Source organism: Ursus arctos, unplaced genomic scaffold (genome assembly GCF_023065955.2).
Source record: "Ursus arctos isolate Adak ecotype North America unplaced genomic scaffold, UrsArc2.0 scaffold_15, whole genome shotgun sequence".
Lineage (NCBI taxonomy): Eukaryota > Metazoa > Chordata > Mammalia > Carnivora > Ursidae > Ursus > Ursus arctos.
The window spans coordinates 7,002,977-7,022,138 of record NW_026622819.1 but is presented as its reverse complement, the minus strand read 5'-3'; the positions used below and the strand labels follow the sequence as shown (position 1 = coordinate 7,022,138).

Sequence of the window (19,162 nt, the reverse complement as noted above, 5' to 3'; positions counted from 1 at the left end):
ACTGAGTAGAGTGGCCTTCTCCCCAAACATACCTGCTCTTCTTCGATGAGAGTTTGCTGCCCCGACTGCCCTTCAAGTTTATGATGTCACTGGAACACAAGTTGACGGTGGTGGAACTGAAGTCGGTATTTCAACAGCTATTTTCCGAGGGCTAAGCTAAACTGTGATGAGAGAGTCCCTCTGAACGTTCCCACTTGCTCTTTCTTTTCTTTTCTTTGCACAGAAAATATCATTTACTCTTTCCACTTATTGCAGGGATTTTCAGAACCAAATAAGAGATTTCCATTCTAAATGGTAATATTGGGCCAATCTGTTTGCTGAGATAAATTGAAAGCAGTACTCAGGTTTTGGGATCAGTTCTTTGCTTAAGGATTTTCTCAGTGGCTTGGCGTGAAGAAAAGTGAAATGGGACAGAATGTCCATGTTAGACTTTGGCTTCCTCATAGAGTGATAACAACGACTTACATTCCTAGAGCTTCTCATGGTTTACACAGTTTTTGTCTACTAATAATTTCATTTGACCTTCATAACCACCTTGTGATGTACGCAGGAAAGGTTTGTCATGGGAAAAAGTGGGGACGACCTCCAAGCTTGGGTGCTGTGCTCTTTACAGTTTGGATGAAGTATCATGACATTGCCTGTGTGTGCCTGTAGGAAAATTAGATTTAAATATAAGATGGTTAACAACCTAGTAACTGTGGTCCTCCTTTGTTCTTCAGGAAAGCCAGAGAATGTTCTAGAATGAAATGTATCCAGAGGAAAATAACTTTTATCACTGGCCATAAGCCTAGACGGCCTCATAAGACCCAAATAATCTAACCTGAGCATAAAAGCCTGGATCTATGGGGATATTTCCTATTTATTGTTGAATGGCATATATTATAGTATATATTGTACATTATTATACATTGTACGTATATTATGTATTATGCTCACACACATACCACATCTTGTTTATCCATTCATCTGTTGGCGGACACTTACTTTGTGGCCATACCTTGGCTACTGGGAGTAATGCTGCAATGAACTTGGGAGTGTAGATATCACTCTAAGATCCTGATTTCAGTTTCTTCAGCTATATACCCAGAAGTGGAATTGATATTAGTGACCACTGTTACCTAATATTTTCCAGCAGAATATTAGGAATCCTACGTGACAAGCAATAATAATTGGCTCCCTGAAATTTCTTTGAAAATAATTTCTATCTTTAGCATTGAAGGTAATGTTGTTCACATTGCATTCAAAGCTGGGCAGTTACTGCCGTGGGTCATCAGTACATTGTAGCATGAAGATTCGACTGAGCCATAGAACTACTTACCATTGAATCAAATCGCTTCATAAGTCTGGTCACTGGTATAAAACTGATTGGTCGTACCATTTCTCAGCATTTCATAATTTGATATTTTAAATGAATGCAGCACAATTAAACCTCAAGAAGCAGGCGAAAAGGGAAGTTCTGGGTCTCAAGGTAAACTTTGTACGATGAAAAGACAATGAATGGAAGAGCAAACTTTATTATCACAGGCTAGGTCTAATTAGCCCGAATCGATCTTTGTCCCTGAGCTGTGCCCACCTCTGCCCCCAGCACGCAGAGACCCATCTCGGCTACTTGAGCCAGCTTTAAAATATAGCTGCTATCCATGTGCTTCAAAAATGAAACTTCACCTCCGTAGAAAAGGTGACATTTCTAGTGTACAGAAGCGAAGAGTTACTGGGAACATCCTGTAGCTTTGTTTCTTAAGATGGGGGGGTCTTACTGACGAACCTGGTAATGCTTAAAGACCCGCACTTTTGAAGCAGGGGTCCATAAGCCGCGTCTGTTCAGTCCGTTTTAGCAAGGAGCCCCGGACACCTGCCCCCCCAGGCTGAAGTGATGAAGGCGAGGACAGTGGCTTGTGGCATTTTCAGTCGGGGGTTGGTAGTGCCATCACACTGTAAGCCTGGAAGACCCCAGATAAGGGTTTAATGCATTCCTACCAGGTGGCCTCCGTTTCAGGAGAAGATGAGAGGGCTCTTGCATGTTCTGCCTGGTTTTTCACACAATTGGGTTTATGACATTCGTTGGGGCTATTTTTTTCATTTGGGAGGCAGCATCCAAATCATATCATAATAAAAGATGCTATAAACAGAGGGAAATGAAGTCATCAATCTTCCTAGTTCGTGTTGCTGTGGAGATGAGGCACATCGGTGTGGGCCGGGAAGGAATGACGAGAAGATACGAAGTCAGAGAAGTGGGGGTGACCACCTTCCATAATTCCTGCAGAAAGCCTGTGATGTCACAAACAGAAAGAACCCCTGAGTCTTGTTCCCTATGGATTTTTTAAAAAATTGAACTACTAGTAAAGAAAAGCAGTTATAATACTTAGAATAATTACAAAATACATATTTTAATTGGTTTCCAGATAGAGCAGGTGGTGTGGACACACATGGCCACTCTCTATCCTACTGGAAACGCACGACTATCATATTAAAGGAGCACTCTTTCAAAGCATAAACGCACAAGGACAGTTCTTACTATGACTAAGTCCCTGATTGGAGGGGTTTGAACTGGTGATGAATTCATAGAATCTAAACGACCACCCCCAAAAACTTTGGTGTGTGAGGGACCTGGGTAAGAGTAGTAGCCCATCAGTTTATCACATCTCTCCCCTGTGCATGGTGTGCCCTAGTTATGAGTGCAAATGCTGGATTTGGGTCTAAGCAAAACAGCAGTGTAACTGTATTAAGATGATGGGAGATGGGAAGTCTTCATCAGTGTTGTAGACATGGGGCTGGGGGAGGCAATAAAGGGCCAAATTCTTTCTTTCCGTAGTGCACAGTTAATGGATAACACCTGATCCTTGAAAATTCTGGTTGTTAGATCTAGGGGCTAAATATGCAAATATTTAACGAAAAGATATGGGGGAAAGATAGAATGCTTCTCTTTTTCATAAAAAAAGCTTAGATGGCTATTTAACATTTGCTTGATATATATGTTTAACATTGATAAAAATCATATTTAAAGTATAGTCATAATTGGGTGAATTATATGTTGTTGTGGGTTTCCATCTAATGAAACAACCTTTATGGTCCAATGGAAGAACGAACAGTGCTGTGTCCAAGTCCAACCTTGTGCTCTTCATCTGTGGTGCTTTTTATGAAGGTGCCGTGTTTAGAATTCTTGACAAATAAATCTTTAAGAATCTTAATCAGTTCCACACCCCCCCCACCTCAGCCCACGCCCCATTTGCGAGACCTTCAAACGTACGCTGCTCGGTAACCGGGACGCTCCCACCTGTTCTTACAAGGGAGGAATCTGGGGGCGAGGGAAGGGACGGGAGGAGAAACTGAGAAGTGCTATCCAGGGATTAACAGGGAAATGCTGTGAAAACTTACACACTAAAAGTTGCTACATATTGTATGTGTTATTTGGACACTCTACGACCCTAACACTTACAATCCATGATCCCGGAGCTTAAAATACTCATTCATCTCAAACTGAGTATTATGTTGTCCAAAATAAAATGGTTTGGTTCCATCATTTTAACTTTAAGCCTTTAAAAAAAAAAAAAAAAAAAAAACGTTCAGCTTCACATCGGAATAGTCAGCGGTTTGGGTTATTTATCAAGTGAGAGGAAGGTGATTTTACGGGCTCACCATTCTTACATCCGGTCACAGTTACTGTCTCCTTCTCCTTGTTGACCCCGGAGAAACTGCACATTCCTTCTCTAGTTGACCTGAACACTGAACATGCTCTTAAAGGCCCAAATTGAACAACACTGCGGTTTTCACTTGGCAGAGTAGCGGATGGGTGTCAGGACATGAGGTTTTAGAGAGCCCCGTCTTCCGGTGAAGGAGAAAGCCCGGACTCTGTTGATGCTTGCACGATAAGCACATGCCGTGTCCTTTCCCGCCCAGGAGTACCAGCCTTGCAACACCAACCCGTGCCCCGAGCTGAAGAAGACCACACCCTGGACGCCCTGGACGCCCGTCAACATCTCGGACAACGGGGGCCACTATGAGCAGCGGTTCCGCTACACCTGCAAAGCCCGCCTGCCTGATCCAAATCTGCTGGAAGTGGGAAGGCAGAGAATCGAGATGCGGTACTGTTCCAGTGATGGAACCAGTGGCTGCTCCACAGACGGTGAGCGGTGACCCCCCAGCACTTACCCACTCCCACAGACAGGCATTTGATCCGTCTCTAAAGTCATAGAAGAGCAAGGGGATGTTCTCCCTTTGATTACTTTTGGTTCCTTGGACCCAGGGTGGGTGGCCTTGATGAATGACAGAGGTAGTAAGCCGCCATGTTGGGCTGCCATGGGTAGGATAAACTCATGGGGGTGTGATAGACGTCCTCCTGCCCTGCCAGAGGGAAGCTGTTGCACAGAGTGGCTCTGACTGCGGGCCACCAGTTAAACACGTGTCACTGAGCTCTCTGCCTCCTCTGGGGAGCTGCTGGACAGCAGGGGCAGCTGGGTCGGCCAGCCTGCGTGCTTGGAGGCCTGGCCATTGCCATCAAGAGCCACTCCTAGTTGTACGTCCTGACATTAGCCATCTCCTGACCTCAAACCACTCTGCTCACTGTAGTTCAGCCACTATATATAAGATTGTTCATTGTTTCTTGAAAAAAAAGTCTGCTTAGTGAAAAATTTTATGTGACTGGGTCTACAATTTCAGTAAATCAAACACCCATACATGTAGAAAATCAAGCAAAATGATCTTCATTCCTACTAATTTTGTAAAATTCTGCTTTAGTAAGAAGAAAAGACACATATGCTGGAATACAGAGGGAACCGAGGACCCATTGTAAAGATTTACATTCCGCAAGGGACGATCTTGTGATCTCACGTTGGGATTGTGACATAACATACAAGATTTCCAGTTAAAGATGCATTTCTGATACTTTTCAGAATTTTTTTAGTATAAGTATGCCCCATGCAATATTTGGGACATACTTATCCTAAAACATTATTTGTTGTTCGCCTGAAATTCATATTTAACTGGGTTTCCTCTATTTTATTTGCAAATCCTGGCAACCCTGTCTCCAGTTCATACACTTAATTTTCTTACTTCAGGGCAGGCGGTGACCTGTCTTATTTCTTACGACATCGGGTGAAAAATAGACAATGAGTGCCAGTATTTCCCTACACAGGAATATCATTGTCTCTTCTGAACTTATTTTTTTACCCTTTTTTTCAGAGATTTTATTTATCTATTTGAGACAGAGAGAGAGTGCGCATGAGCAGTGGGAGGGGAAGAGACAGAGGGAGAAGCAGACTCCCCGTGGAACAGGGAGCCTGACCCGGGGTGGGGTGGGGGGGTTTCCATCCCAGGACCCTGAGATCATGACCTGAGCCAAAGGCAGATGCTTACCCAACTGAGTCACCCAGGCACCCCTATTTTTTACCCTTTTATTCTCAGATACATACAAAAACCAAGGCTGATGTGTTTTTGATGATAGTAATATAAACTAAGAAAAAGTTTGATACACATTTATAAAAGATATCCCATATTTCCTCCAAAATATATCATGAGCAAGGCTTTAAAAGTACTTCATCCTTCTTGCATCTTAAGGGCTCCAAGTTCGAATGACCATCTGCATGTTTTGGTATTGACATCTTGAAAATACAAAATTGGACTTCTTTGCCTCTGACCACACAAAATGAGGCTGACCGGTGCCTAGCTGTTCTGCATTGACTAACCACAAGTATTGGTTCATCGTAGAAAGACATTTCAAATCCATTTTCTCTAAAGAGCATCCTACCGAGGTTTCTGAGCCAGAGTTATAAGTAAACAGCAAAGGAGCTCAGTAGTGGACAGGACTCTTGCTGTATTTGCCTTCTCGCACTTCCCCAGAACTTCATGAAATACTTTGAGAGCTGTTCTTTTTTTTTCTTTGTAAGATCTTATTTGTTTATTAGACGGAGAGAGAGACAGAGCACAAGCAGAGGGAGAAGCAGGCTCCCCACCAAGCCAGATGCGGGACTCGATCCCAGGACCCTGGGATCATGACCAGAGCCAAAGGCAGATGCTTAACCCACTGAGCCACCCAGGCGGTCCCGAGAGTTTTTTGTTAAAACCTGAGTCACATTGCCAGCTTTTGAGAGAATTAGAATATTTGTTAATATTGTAAGTGAGTAGCCGTTTTCATCAAAGCAGACAGGAATTTTGGCTATGGCTAAGTAATTAAATGACTTAGCAAGCGCAGAGCGCTCAGAGCAGACCAGTCACATGGGAAGTCTTCAGAGCCTGTTCTGCCAAGACAGCTCCCGACTGGCACTGCTGCCGCTGCCGCCACGCATGTACGTGGGGAACACTGCTGCGAGCAAGCACGCTCTGGACCTCACGGGTGCGTGGGCCACAGCGCACCGTCGTTCAGGGATGTGTTCAGTTCTGGGTCATGAGCTCCGCCCCCTGCGTGGTTCCTGACAGACACCTGTCTCTGTGGCCCGTGATTCCAAAGTGGTGGACTCTGCGTCTTTCAGCAGCCTGAATTCACCATGGAAAGGCCCACGGGGAGAGGGACGGGTTTGGAAAACTGTCTGAGCCATGCTTTCCTCTGCAGAGGACTGTCTCCGATGGTGACCATCACTTCGTCTCGTGAAGCACCGTTTGCTCTAGAATTCCCAAGGGAAGTGAGGGAGTTGTGTTTTCTTTGTGAGAAGTTTCTCAGAACAATGAGTGACCTACAAACCTCAGACCTGATCCTTGCATAAGGATGTGACCACATTTACCAGTCAGGTTCTGTGTTGCATCCTATGTAAGAGCAGCCGCAGAGAAGGACGCTTGAGTTAGAGGAGGTTTTCATTCACCGCAGCTCTTTCCTTCGGAAGTAGAAAACATGCTCAGCTGATTTGGGGGATGTAGTTTCAGAATGAAGCAGGCAGCTGATACACAGTGGAAGTTAGTTTGGACTCCGGTGACTCTCAGAATTTCTAACAGGACCGCACTCGGGCCGTTTCGTTGGCAGGCCTTTCTGGTGATTTCCTGCGCGCCGGGAGGTACTCTGCCCACACCGTCAACGGGGCTTGGTCGGCCTGGACGTCGTGGTCACAGTGCAGCCGCGACTGCAGCAGGGGCATCCGGACCCGGAAGCGTGTTTGCAACAACCCCGAGCCCAGGTATGGGGGCATGCCGTGCCTGGGCCCGTCCCTGGAATACCAGGAGTGCAACATTTTGCCCTGCCCAGGTGAGTGGATTGAGTAATCTGGGAAACATCTGGAAATTCAAGGGCCTTAGATGACCTTGTAATTCAGGGAGGCTTGCTCGACTTCCTTGGCTTTATGCTTGAGATTATATTTTGTAAAATCACAGATTATATTTTCTAACTGCCTTGGTAAAAAGACAGCTATAACCTAGGCTGGGTAATATTCATTTATTTCTCCTGATTTTTAAAGAAACTAAAACATTCTCGTGAGCCCCTATGAGGCTCCTGGGCCCTCAGCACTGTGCCTGATGGAGCAGTCGGCCCTGCGGTCCTGGCCTAGAGAGATGGGTTGTGTCCTCGAAACTGGAGGCTGGCCTCCTCCCAAACTGATGGGCCCAGCCCTCCAGGGACTGCCCTCCCTTCATACCACAGATTCCTCCTCTAGGCCAACAGCTATCAAGAGTGACCCACCAGGGACCTGCCGAGCCAGCCCCTCGTGTCCTCAGTCAGCAGGGCTCCATTTTGTCCTGAGTTCAGTCCTCTGATCACACGGTCTTCTCTCTTGGAGGCTGACAGGCTGTGTTGTCTGGGTCTTCCTCCTGAGACCCAGCATTTCAGCCCACGGAGTTCCCAAATGAGCACAGGGTTAGTAAATGAGCTTAAAGAGCCTCTGTCTTCCTGGACAGGACATTGCGTGCAGACCCAGTCCTGAGGGCTGTCTGTCGTGGTCAGTGCTTCAGCCCTCTCTATGCTCCCCCTGCTGAGCTCTGGGGGCAACCCCGGCACCTGGATCACTTCTACCTGACATTCCCATAACCAAAGGATCTTTCGTCGATACCTCACGGCCTCCCGGACACTGCCTGTGGCTGTGCACGCTGCCTCTGACTCTGCCCAGTGAAGGTTCCAGAACAACAGGGACTCCTGTGATGGTCCCTCTCACCGTAGTGCCCCCAGCACCCTGCACAGGCCTCGCACACACAAAACAGCCATCAGGGATCTTTCACTGAATGATGAGGAAACAAGCACTGGGTTACTTGGTCTTCCTTCCTTCCTTCGTTCAACTTTGTCAGCAAACGTGTGGATCGCTCACTGTGCACCGTTCACAGGGTATATGTGGGTCAGTGATATGGTCCAGGTCAGAAAGGAGCCTAGAGTTTGTGAGGAGGCATCCTGTGAATAATGTCAACCCAGTATGGTCACTGGCTATTGGGTTGGTGACCAGATGTAGTGGCTACATCAGCCCAAGACCCACTGAGCTGGAGTCATGGAAGCTACCCCAATCTGGAAGCCCCTGAGCTGACTTGTGAGGAACAGATAGGAGTTGGCCAAATAGAGGAGCAGGGATGGGGAGTGGGGGAGGGGTCATTCCAAACGCCAGGTACAGTGTTTTTAAAGATACAGAAGCCTGGAAGCATAGCATCTTTTTTAGTAGGTACAGATAAGTTTCTGAGTTCCTTAAGCAAGAAACTGGCTTGTAACAGTGTTCAGTGAGTATTTGTTGGGTGGGTGAATGGATGAATAGATGGATGATTGGGTGATGGATAGATGAATGATGGATGGTTGGATGGAGGGATGGGTGGGTGGTAGGTGAACTGGTGGATGGGCGGTGAGTGAGTTGGTGGATGATAGATGAAGGATGGATGGATGGGTAGGTGGATGAATGGTGATGGTTGGATTGGTGGATGAATAGATGGGTGCATGGATGATGGATAGATGGGTGGTGGATGAATTAGTGGATGAACAGATAGGTGGATGGATAGATGGATGATGGGTGGATGAATGTATGAATAGATGGGTGCATGGATGATGCATGGATGATGGATGGATGGGTGGTGGATGAATTAGTGGATGAACAGATAGGTGGATGGATAGATGGATGATGGGTGGATGAATGTATGAATAGATGGGTGGATGGATGATGGATGGATGGGTGATGGACGGGTGATGGGTGAATTAGTGGATGAACAGATAGGTGGATGGATAGATGGATGATGGGTGGATGAATGTATGAATAGATGGGTGCATGGATGATGCATGGATGATGGATGGATGGGTGGTGGATGAATTAGTGGATGAACAGATAGGTGGATGGATAGTTGGATGATGGGTGGATGAATGTATGAATAGATGGGTGGATGGATGATGGATGGATGGGTGATGGGTGAATTGGTGGATAGATAGATAGTTGGATGGATGGATGAGTAAATGTACATTAACCTGAAAATACACAGTTCTCAGCTTTGAGTAGGCGGAGCCCAGTAAGGCCCTGCTCCCATGGCTGCTCCACTCCTCCTACGCTGACTCTGCCTGAATTTCTCCAGCCTCAGGAGGCTCTTCCCTCCAACCACTTGACTGTCCCAGCCAAGTGATGCTGAGGGGGTGGGAAAGGTCACAGAGCCAGTTCTTTCCCACAGCCCCAGAATAGAGAGTAGGATTCCTCCCTGGCATTGGGAGAGAATTCGTTGGTGACATCATTAGACTAGGATCTGTATTATAAACTGAAGAGGGAGGGCAACAAGGGAATGTTAGGATCTCTCATCCACCCTCGCCTCCCCAGGCTCCAGACATGGGTCCTCATTGCTGTCAGCAGAACATGCAAACTCCTCCAAATGCTTGGATGCCACTTTGGTTCTTGAGTGCAAGACGCAGACCAATCTCAGATACACCCCTTAACACGAACTGGTGGCTATTTTTATTTGAGTTGATTTGATGGTCAAACCAATATTGTGTATACATAACCTTAATGTCTTGAAATAGCTCCATCCTCATATTCTTTCTGAAAGCCAAGATTCCATGGAGGGTTGTGGAAATTAAATTTAGAGTCACCCCTGTCACTCTCCACTCCGGAATGGGAAAGTTCAGGGGACTGAGTTGGGCAAATATGTATCTTCTCTCCCACCTTCTAGAAAATTCCTAAACACATGACAGGATGTAACTTGGCAAGGAGGGGTTGGAAGCGCTCAGGGATGTGGGTGCTGAGCTGCTCTGCCAGTAATAGGGCTATTTTCGCCTCATTTAGGATGATACTGTCGTTCCTATGAATTGACTCATCCTTTGTCCTACTGGGTCCATAAAGAACAGTTACAAGTGGGCACTGTATCTTATTTAAAAACCAGTTTTCTTTTTAAGGGACCTCCACACTGTTTTCCAAAGTGGCTGTACCAACTTGCATTCCCACCAACAGTGTAAGAGGGATCCCTTTTCTCCACATCCTCTCCAACATTTGTTGTTTCCTGCCTTGTCAATTTTTGCCATTCTAACTGACGTAAGGTGGTATTTCAGTGTGGTTTTGATTTGAATTTCCCTGATGGCTAATGATTTTGAACATTTTTTCACGTGTCTGTTAGCCATTTGTATGTCTTCATTGGAAAAGTGTCTGTTCATATCTTCTGCCCATTATTTGATTTGTTTATTAGTTTCTTGTGTATTGAGTTTGAAAAGTTCTTTGTAGATCTTGGGTACCAGTCTTTTATCTGTAGTGTCATTTGCAAATATCTTCTGTCATTCGTGGGCTGCCTATTAGTTTTTTTGACTGTTTCCTTGGCTGTGCAGAGCTTTTTATCTTGATGAAGTCCCACAAGTGCACTACTGGGTATTTACCCCAAAGATACAGATGTAGTGAAGAGAAGGGCCATATACACCCCAATGTTCATAGCAGCATTGTCCACAATAGCTAAATCGTGGAAGGAGCCGAGATGCCCTTCAACAGGTGACTGGATTAAGAAGATGTGGTCCATATATACAATGGAATATTACTCAGCCATCAAAAAGAAGAATTTCTCAACATTTGCTGCAACATGGACGGGACTGGAGGAGATAATGCTAAGCGAAATAAGTCAAGCAGAGAAGGACAATTATCATATGGTTTCACTCATTTATGGAACATAAGAAGTAGGAAGATCGGTAGGAGAAGAAAGGGAAGAAGAAGAGGGGGTAAACAGAAGGGGGAATGAACCACAAGAGACTATGGGCTCTGGGAAACAAACTGAGGGCTTCGGGGGGGGGATGGGATAGGCTGGTGATGGGTATTAAGGAGGGCACGTATTGCATGGTGCACTGGGTGTTATATGCAAGTAATGAATCACGGAACACCACATCAAAAACTAGGGATGTACCGTATGGTGACTAACATAATATAATAAAAAAAATTATAAAAAAAATAAAAATAAAAAAATTTTAAAAATCAAGAAAAAAAACGAAAAATAAAAATAAAAACCAGTTTTCTCTTTATGATTAAATTTGAAAATAAATCTAAGGCTAGATGAACGTAAAATCTTTTAAATCGATCAATGAAAAATTTGATCTCCAATTCCAATGTGTATAATAAACTGCCATAAAGGTTTAAAGTCAAGATCTTGTTGAAATGGTCCTTTTTCCCCTTCTGTGGGTTGATCTAGTAGTAACTTTACCTACATAATTTTCCTCCAACGTTGAGAAATAGCTTGGTCTTTCTTCACTCCTTTTTTCAATCCATGTTCGTTTCAGAACTAAGGATTCCAGACCTTGGCCTACAAAGGTGGAGACAACGGGTAGTTCTTTGTTACTGAGTAATATTCAAGTTCAAGTAAGATTACATATATATGAAAGCCATAAGTATGAGGGAGGAGGGACACTGAGTGACAGTCTAATGGAGGGGCAGACTCTGAATGCAAATGACGAGTTGGGGCAGCTGTGTGTTCTGTAGTTGGGGAAACAGAGCCACATACACCCACGTCCCGGAGAACTGTAAGGGCAGGACTTTGTATCACTGACAGCCCCCAGGAGGCCTGACACTCAGACATCAATCATTTCGTTTCGCTCTACTCTTCAGATGGCTAATAATCGTACTTTCTGGGGGTGTCATTCTTGTTTTACTATGGTGGGGGGAGTATTCAGCCAGAACTAGACTTCTCATCCTCTTCTATCAAGTGTACCTCATCCATGAATTTCATCTGATCAGCAATAATTCCCGACAGTTAATTGCCTTGATCCTTGCAGGAAACATGGATCTGAGCTTTTGTGTATTCGTCTGATCTTCCTCTCAACTGGTCTTTCTGGGCCAGGAGGAGATTCCCACAGGGCTTGTAGCGACGTGACCGGAGTTCCATGAAGCCCTAAACTGTGCCTGGTCCTGGGCTCAGCCTGCTGGTCCCGCCCCCCACTCATCGCCTCTGCACCCTCACCCCTCTGTGCTTCTATCCGTATTTCTAGAACACCCCCGTGGTGGTGGTGAGCACAAGGGGCAATACCGAGTGAGTTAGTATTTGCACTAGTGTGATTACTCTGTTAGTCCAGCACGGTTTACGCAGCAGACTAGGAAGCTTTAAGGTGCACAGCCTGGCTCCATTTCCCCGATGTTCCACCCCTCGCATGGTGGCTACATTTGTTTTCTTTCCTTGGCTTCCAAGTTCCTGTTTCCCAACCGAGTTCTGCATGTGCCCTGGCAGTTAAGGCTATGTCGTAAAGCTTTTTAATACTCTGTAATTTCTATTTTGGAAATACTTTAGCCTTCGTACTTCAATATTCAGTATCCTTTTTCATCCAGTACAAAGCACCCTCCCCCTTGCGTCCAGAGTCCATACTCCAAGAAGAGGTGGAGGTCGGTGCGGGGAGCATGGGGTTGAGGTGGCAGGAAGTGAAGAACAAAGTTAAACTGGTCTGGGGGTGTCCAGTGTTTACAGAACAGGGCAACTGACAGAGTAAAGTGGCTGGAATTTTCCTCTGATTTCTCTTTGTACTGGAAGCAACTCTTACCCCAGTTCTGAATATATCCCTTAGGACAGTGAAATTACAGCTGAAATTGGTAGAGGTAGATGTGATCTTATGGTTTAAACTGGCAAGTGGGAATGTTTTAGTGTCTGGGTTCTGTTACAAATGCTCCCTCGAACTGTTCGCATTTCGAACAAGAACTACATTCTATTAAACAGCAAACAGTTCTGCAGGGGAATTTTTCAGGATACCAAGAGGACAGTTGGTGTGAATGGGGTGGGTAGCATTTATTAGACTAGAAGAGATAATGCTTGGAATATTAGTTGAAACGTGGATAGGAATGAATACTATTTGAAATATCACAAGGTGGGTTCTAGACATCAGCTTATCAGCTTCCTGGTGTGTGACTGTGAGTGCTGCGTGATTATAACAGGATTGTGAACGAAAAAAATCTATCTTTGGTTTAGTTTTAAACTTTTTTATTATAGTAAGGATATTTAACATGAGAGCCACCCTGTTAACAAATCTTTATTTTTTTAGAAAATTTATGTATTTACTTGAGAGAGAGCAAGAGAGCAGGGGGAGGGGCGAAGGGAGAGGGAGAGAGAGAATCCCAAGCAGACTCCTTGCTGAGTGCAGAGCCTGACACGGGACTGGATCTCACGACCCCCCGAGCCGAAGCCATCTGACTGTTGAGTCAGATGCTCAGTAGACTGAGCCACCCAAGGGCCCCGGTAAACGAATCTTTAAATGCACAAGACAGGACTGTTATCTGTAGACACAGAGCTGCACGGCAGCGTATCTGGGCTTCGGTGAATTATACTGGAAAGGACATGGGAGTGCAGATACTTTTTGAGGTCTTGATTTCAATTCTTTTCAATGTCTGTACCCAGAAGTGGGATTGCTGGATCAGACAATAGTTCTTTTTTTTTTTTTAATAATAATTTTTTATTATGTTATGTTAGTCACCATACAGTATATCCTTAGTTTTTGGTTCTATTTTTCATTTTTTTGAGGAACCACCTCCTGGTTTCCCTAATGCTACGCCAGTGTGCATTGGCACCAACAGCGTGCCAGGGCTCCGTTTTCTCCAAATCCTCACCAACATTATTATTATTGTTGTTACCTATTGTTTTTCTTTTTATAATCTCCATCCTGGCAGGTGTGAGGTGATGTCTTATTGTGGTTTTGAATTACATTTCATGGATAATTAGGGATGTTGAGCATCGATAAACATACCTATTGGCCACTGGTCAGCAGGTCTGTTATGAGGTACAAAAATGAAGAATCCTCAAATCCCACGGTTGGTTCTAAGTCAGGTTCCAGCACCATCTAGATGAGACAAGAGTCTTTCTGAGCCAGACTGTCTTGTGTACATTCAGACACCCAACCTCTTTGGCACCTGTTATTCTAAGGCACTGTGACATATGGGCACCTTCCTTTGGGGGGTGCAGGCACATGTGCTTGAGACCAAGCTTCGGCTCAGGGTGTAGACAGAGAAAACTGCCAGCAAGCATGTTCCCAGTAAGGATAGATATGGAAGAGGATTTTTGAAACGTTTACAATTCTGCCTCCTTTTACTGGTATTACAACCAGTGGCAGATAACTGACTGGCTCCCTGGTGCTTCCCGATCCAGCTTATTGCCTATTAGGGAAAATGTATAAACTTCTGAATCACAAACTCACTTTAAAATTGGGTTCAAATATTTCATTTCTGTTTTGTTTTTACTTTTTTGCAGATAAAAATATCATAAAAATGAAATTTCTGCTCATGTTTCTCGAAAGCACTTTTTTTTTTTACCTATGCCTAGATCTAAAGGAAAATATTACTCTACAAAGATGTATTCAGTCATGGTGGGTGTATTAAAATACAAACATTGTGATTTTAGCCAAAACAACCTTGCGTCCTGAACGACTTTGGCATTGCTTCTCATGATTGCTTCTGGTTTTTATTTTTCAAGATTTATTTATTTGTGAGAGAGAGTGAGAACACAAACAGGGGGAGGGGCAGAGGGACAAGCAGACTCCCCGCTGAGCACGGAGCCCCATGAGGGGCTCAATCCCAGGACCCGGAGATCATGACTTGAGTTGAAGTAAGATGCTTAACTGAGTGAGCCACCCAGGCGCCCCGTTCTGTTTTCTTTTTATGTAGTATACAGAGGAAATAAACTATGAAACTACGTACATAAGGTAACAGTGAGTCTCTCATCAGCTTTTTAATGTCCTGAGCTGCGGTGATGGCTGTGTTTGCCCACCGATGAGTCTCATGGCCATGTTGACTGCACCTTTGCTCTGGGACTCAGCAAGAAATGGGGCTGGCTAGCAAGAGGGAGCATCGTTCAGGAGGTAGATAAATAGCGGGTCAGATATGACAGTATCAGAGACCGCAGCCAGCGTGAGGGGCCAGTTTCAGCAACATCAGCTAACACAGGACAAGCACCAGGGTCCCGCATCCAGGCCGGCCACCCGCGCCGGCGGTCAGGAGGCCCGTGCGCAGCTATCAGGAGCCCGGGCTGGGGCAAACGGGAGACATGCTCCGGGTGCCTGGCAGTCATGCAAGCCTCATGCCTCATGTGCACATTGAAAAAACTCAAACTCTCCTCTGTAAACATCCCGGTCTGGCTGTGGATATCGGGGTTCGTCTCTGTAGTCCCTGCTATAAACCCACTGCCAGGTCAACGCGGCTCATGCTCCGTTTGGCTGTTTGGTGCCTACATCCCCAGAGCGCCTTTCACAGTTCCTCCCAGAACCTGTTAGCTTTTCTCTAGCCCCCTGTCGTGGAGAGCATTGTAATCCAGGTCGGAAGGAAGCCCGTGAATGACACACAGCGTGGCTCGTGGTCCTTCCCGGGGACTGGGGCGTTATATTACATACCTGGCACTCCTCGGCTCTCTGCATGCTTGCCTGTTATATGTTTAGAAGTAAGAGGAGCTGAGAAAGCATAGGGAGAAATAGGCGAAGCTGGTTTCGTCCCCAGGAGGAAGAGCCCAGACAGCCCTGTGAGCGGCCAGGGGTGTGCATCGAGGCCTTCGTGTAGGGCACGTTCGGTCCGCGGCCGCATCGGATGGGTCAGATCGGGGTTTCAGAAGTGCTGTGACTTTGTGTCCCTTCCCAGTGGATGGCGTCTGGTCTTGCTGGTCTTCCTGGTCAAAATGCTCGGCGACGTGTGGCGGTGGGCACTACATGAGGACCCGCTCGTGCACAAACCCAGCGCCAGCCTACGGAGGGGACATCTGCCTGGGGCTTCACACGGAGGAGGCACTCTGCAACACCCAGCCCTGCCCAGGTAAGCGGCCTGCCTGCTTCCACGACTCTGGGCTCACCCCGCCCCTTCCCTCCCTTGATTTACAAAGGGTGAAATTGATGAGACCCCATGACGGCAAATACCGAAAGAAGGAAACACCTCAATCCTGCACTCTTATCCTTGAAATGACATCATACCACATTGGTCTACAGTAGAATAAATAGTTCTCGCCGTGCCGAAGTGTTGCAAGTAGTAACAGACACGGGGCATCACAATGCATTAGTAAAAGGTTTAACCTGGTAATGGGATCTGAAAATCTGGTTGGGGAGCAAGGGGAGCCCTTGTGGAGGACTTGGCCTCAGGTCCGGGGGCTCGAGGGGATCCAGGCTCCGAGGCTAGGTAACACAGGGGCCCAGTGGGTACACTGTGGCAACGTCCTCATCCAGTAATCTGCTTTGTCCTGACACGCAGAGGCCACTTGGAATGAAAATGAGACACCCTCTTCTGAGTCTAACTTTGACATGAAAACACTCGAACTTTTTATTTTTTACCTTGCTCCTGCGATTCTTTCTAGATGGTTCCATTTGTATTGAAAAACTGCCTAGAAACCAGATTCTTCACAGTTATCCCCAAACCTGGTACTTTACATGTTTTTAAGGAAAAACGTAACCTCTTTACTTAACGGTGGATCCAGGCACACGTTTGATTTCCAAATTTTCCCTGTAATGCAAAGACAATGCTGAAATTTAAGAAGAAAAAAGCAAACTGCATTAAAAAAAAAAACCTTTTTAATTTGTTCGATATTTTCAAATAATACTAAGAGCACATTTTTTTTGACCTCCTTACTTAAATAATGAGTGTTGTTTTCTTTTCACACATCCATAAGCCTGGGTGAATTTAACGAATCAGAATGAATTTTCCATTTCAGGGTGAAGTGATCTTAGATCACTCAGCTTTGGGCCTTAACCCAGACTCGTGCACGGATCTTAGGCACGTAGGCCACAATAAACCTGGGATACAATAAATTCTCCCTCACGTACAGCCTGACGTTGGCATATCGAGTGCGGAATTGTTTTCGTAACAGAAGGGAAGGTGCTTGTAGGAGCTGGAAACCCCTCTCAGCAACCAGGGCTCTCTCATTCCTGCACCGTCATTTCTCTTGCCCGAGCTCGGAGGCCCATAGGAACTTAGGCGGGAGAGCGTTTGAGGACTGCTCTTCAGAGGGGCATGGCCCGGTGGGAAATGTGGTCTGCACTGACGATTTCTCTCTCCTGACCACTGACCGTCTCTGCACAGCTGGACCTCAGGAAGTAGCGTATTGAGTGTCCCCTTACAATGACTTTAAAACATTAAAACAACATGGATTTTTAAAAAGTGCATTAGGGGCGCCTGGGCGGCGCAGTCATTAAGCGTCTGCCTTCGGCTCAGGGCGTGATCCCAGAGTTCTGGGATCGAGCCCCACGTCAGGCTCTTCCGCTGGAAGCCTGCTTCTTCCTCTCCCACTCCCCCTGCTTGTGTTCCCTCTCTCGCTGGCTGTCTCTGTCAAATAAAGAAATAAAATCTTTAAAAAAAATAAAAATTAAAAAATAAATAAATAAAAAAGCGCATTATTTTTGATCAAAGGTCTATAAGCTCTTTTATTCATGCCCACATGTAATTTATTGACTGGAGTACCCAGAAGATACATGTCCATCTTATTTATACACAGCCCCATTACAAATGTAATATGAAAATTTAAAGTCGTGTGTGACCTGTGGTGCTTCCAGGTGGGTTGATCTCAGGAGACGTTTTTATCACTCGTTCCCCACTTCCTGTCATTTCAGAGAGCTGGTCGGAGTGGTCAGACTGGTCTGAGTGCGACGTGTCTGGAGTCCAGGTCCGTGCCCGCCAGTGCATCCTTCTGTTCCCTGCGGGCAGCCAGTGTTCTGGAAACACCACCGAGAGCCGGCCATGTGTTTTTGATTCCAATTTCATCCCAGGTAAGGGCAGAAAGGCTTGTCAGTGTAACCAAATCATTTTCATCATTTAGAGAGGAAATGAGTCATAGGTGGGAGTTATATCTGTCCTTTGAGGTCTAGTTTGGTGAAACAGAGATGATTCTATCAACTCTTGTGGTTTCAAGGTAATTAGACAGTAGATTTGCAGATAACTGTGGGTGTAGGCTTGAATTTAAGCCATGAGTGTTAAGAATTTTTTTAGCACAATATCTCCTACAATTTACTGACTATAACACAGTGAGATGATTTTGCTCAAAAAATCAAAATAGATTATCTTGTTATTTTAACATTAGGTTAAATGCCTTTGCAGTGCTGTGTGCATGTGTTTGTACAGAGGAAAAAGGCCAATTCTTTATGCAACCTTGGTTTACTTGGGAAGGTGGAAATGTCCCATGGGTCTCATCTTGGAGAAGAGACTGGCTGGCCCTTGGGCTACGGGGCTTTTCCATGTGAAACTGATGTTCAGTTACTGATGATAGCAAGTCACCTGCCATATGTAGGCATGGTGTTAGATACTTCCAAGTCATTTTGTGTATGTCCACTGTGGATGTTAGGGCAATGATGTGGACCAAGGCAGAGACCAACCTCCTACAAGGTAATAATAGGTAATTACCTTGTTTTCTTCTACGTATGGAAAAGGTAACCATATTTTAGAGAAAATTATTAGCATTCATCTTACAAAGTACCTCCATCATGTATGGTATAGAACTGCAAGTGTTTATTGTGTTGTTTTCCTTTTTGACCACAGGCATATTGCTAATTCTTGTTACCCACTGAAAAATCAAAACAGGAAAGAATACCATCTCCGGTCTCCTGAAATGGTGTTTGATCCTTGTAGGTTAAAACATTTCCAGGATCTGTTCTCTCGTTGGCATTTTACTTGGGTATTTAATGTGTGTAATGGCCAAAGGCATGAGTGGGTGCTGAATGGGGGCTTTATTTGTTCTGGCAATTCCCTTGGAGCTCGTAGATTGGTGCCCTCTGCAGGGAATTTGACAACACTGACTTTGCTCAGAGGCGGGAACACCCAGGCAAACACTGTGGACTGTGGGGTCCACAGCTGGCAGAATATATGGTAACAGAAAATCAGCACATATTCTGGCCTTA

At 45.4% G+C, this 19,162-nt stretch overlaps 1 protein-coding gene across 5 annotated transcripts in view; it reads left to right on the top strand.

Moving 5' to 3' along the window:
• Positions 1-19,162, top strand: part of SEMA5A (semaphorin 5A) — a 477,069-nt gene that overhangs the window by 441,720 nt on the left and 16,187 nt on the right. For all 5 annotated transcript variants that reach the window (XM_057312155.1, XM_057312158.1, XM_057312156.1 and 2 more), the window contains 4 exons: positions 3,898-4,123; positions 6,950-7,168; positions 15,930-16,100; positions 17,882-18,037. In XM_057312155.1, coding sequence (XP_057168138.1) covers positions 3,898-4,123; positions 6,950-7,168; positions 15,930-16,100; positions 17,882-18,037 — 772 coding nt within the window. The remainder of the gene's footprint in view (positions 1-3,897; positions 4,124-6,949; positions 7,169-15,929; positions 16,101-17,881; positions 18,038-19,162) is intronic.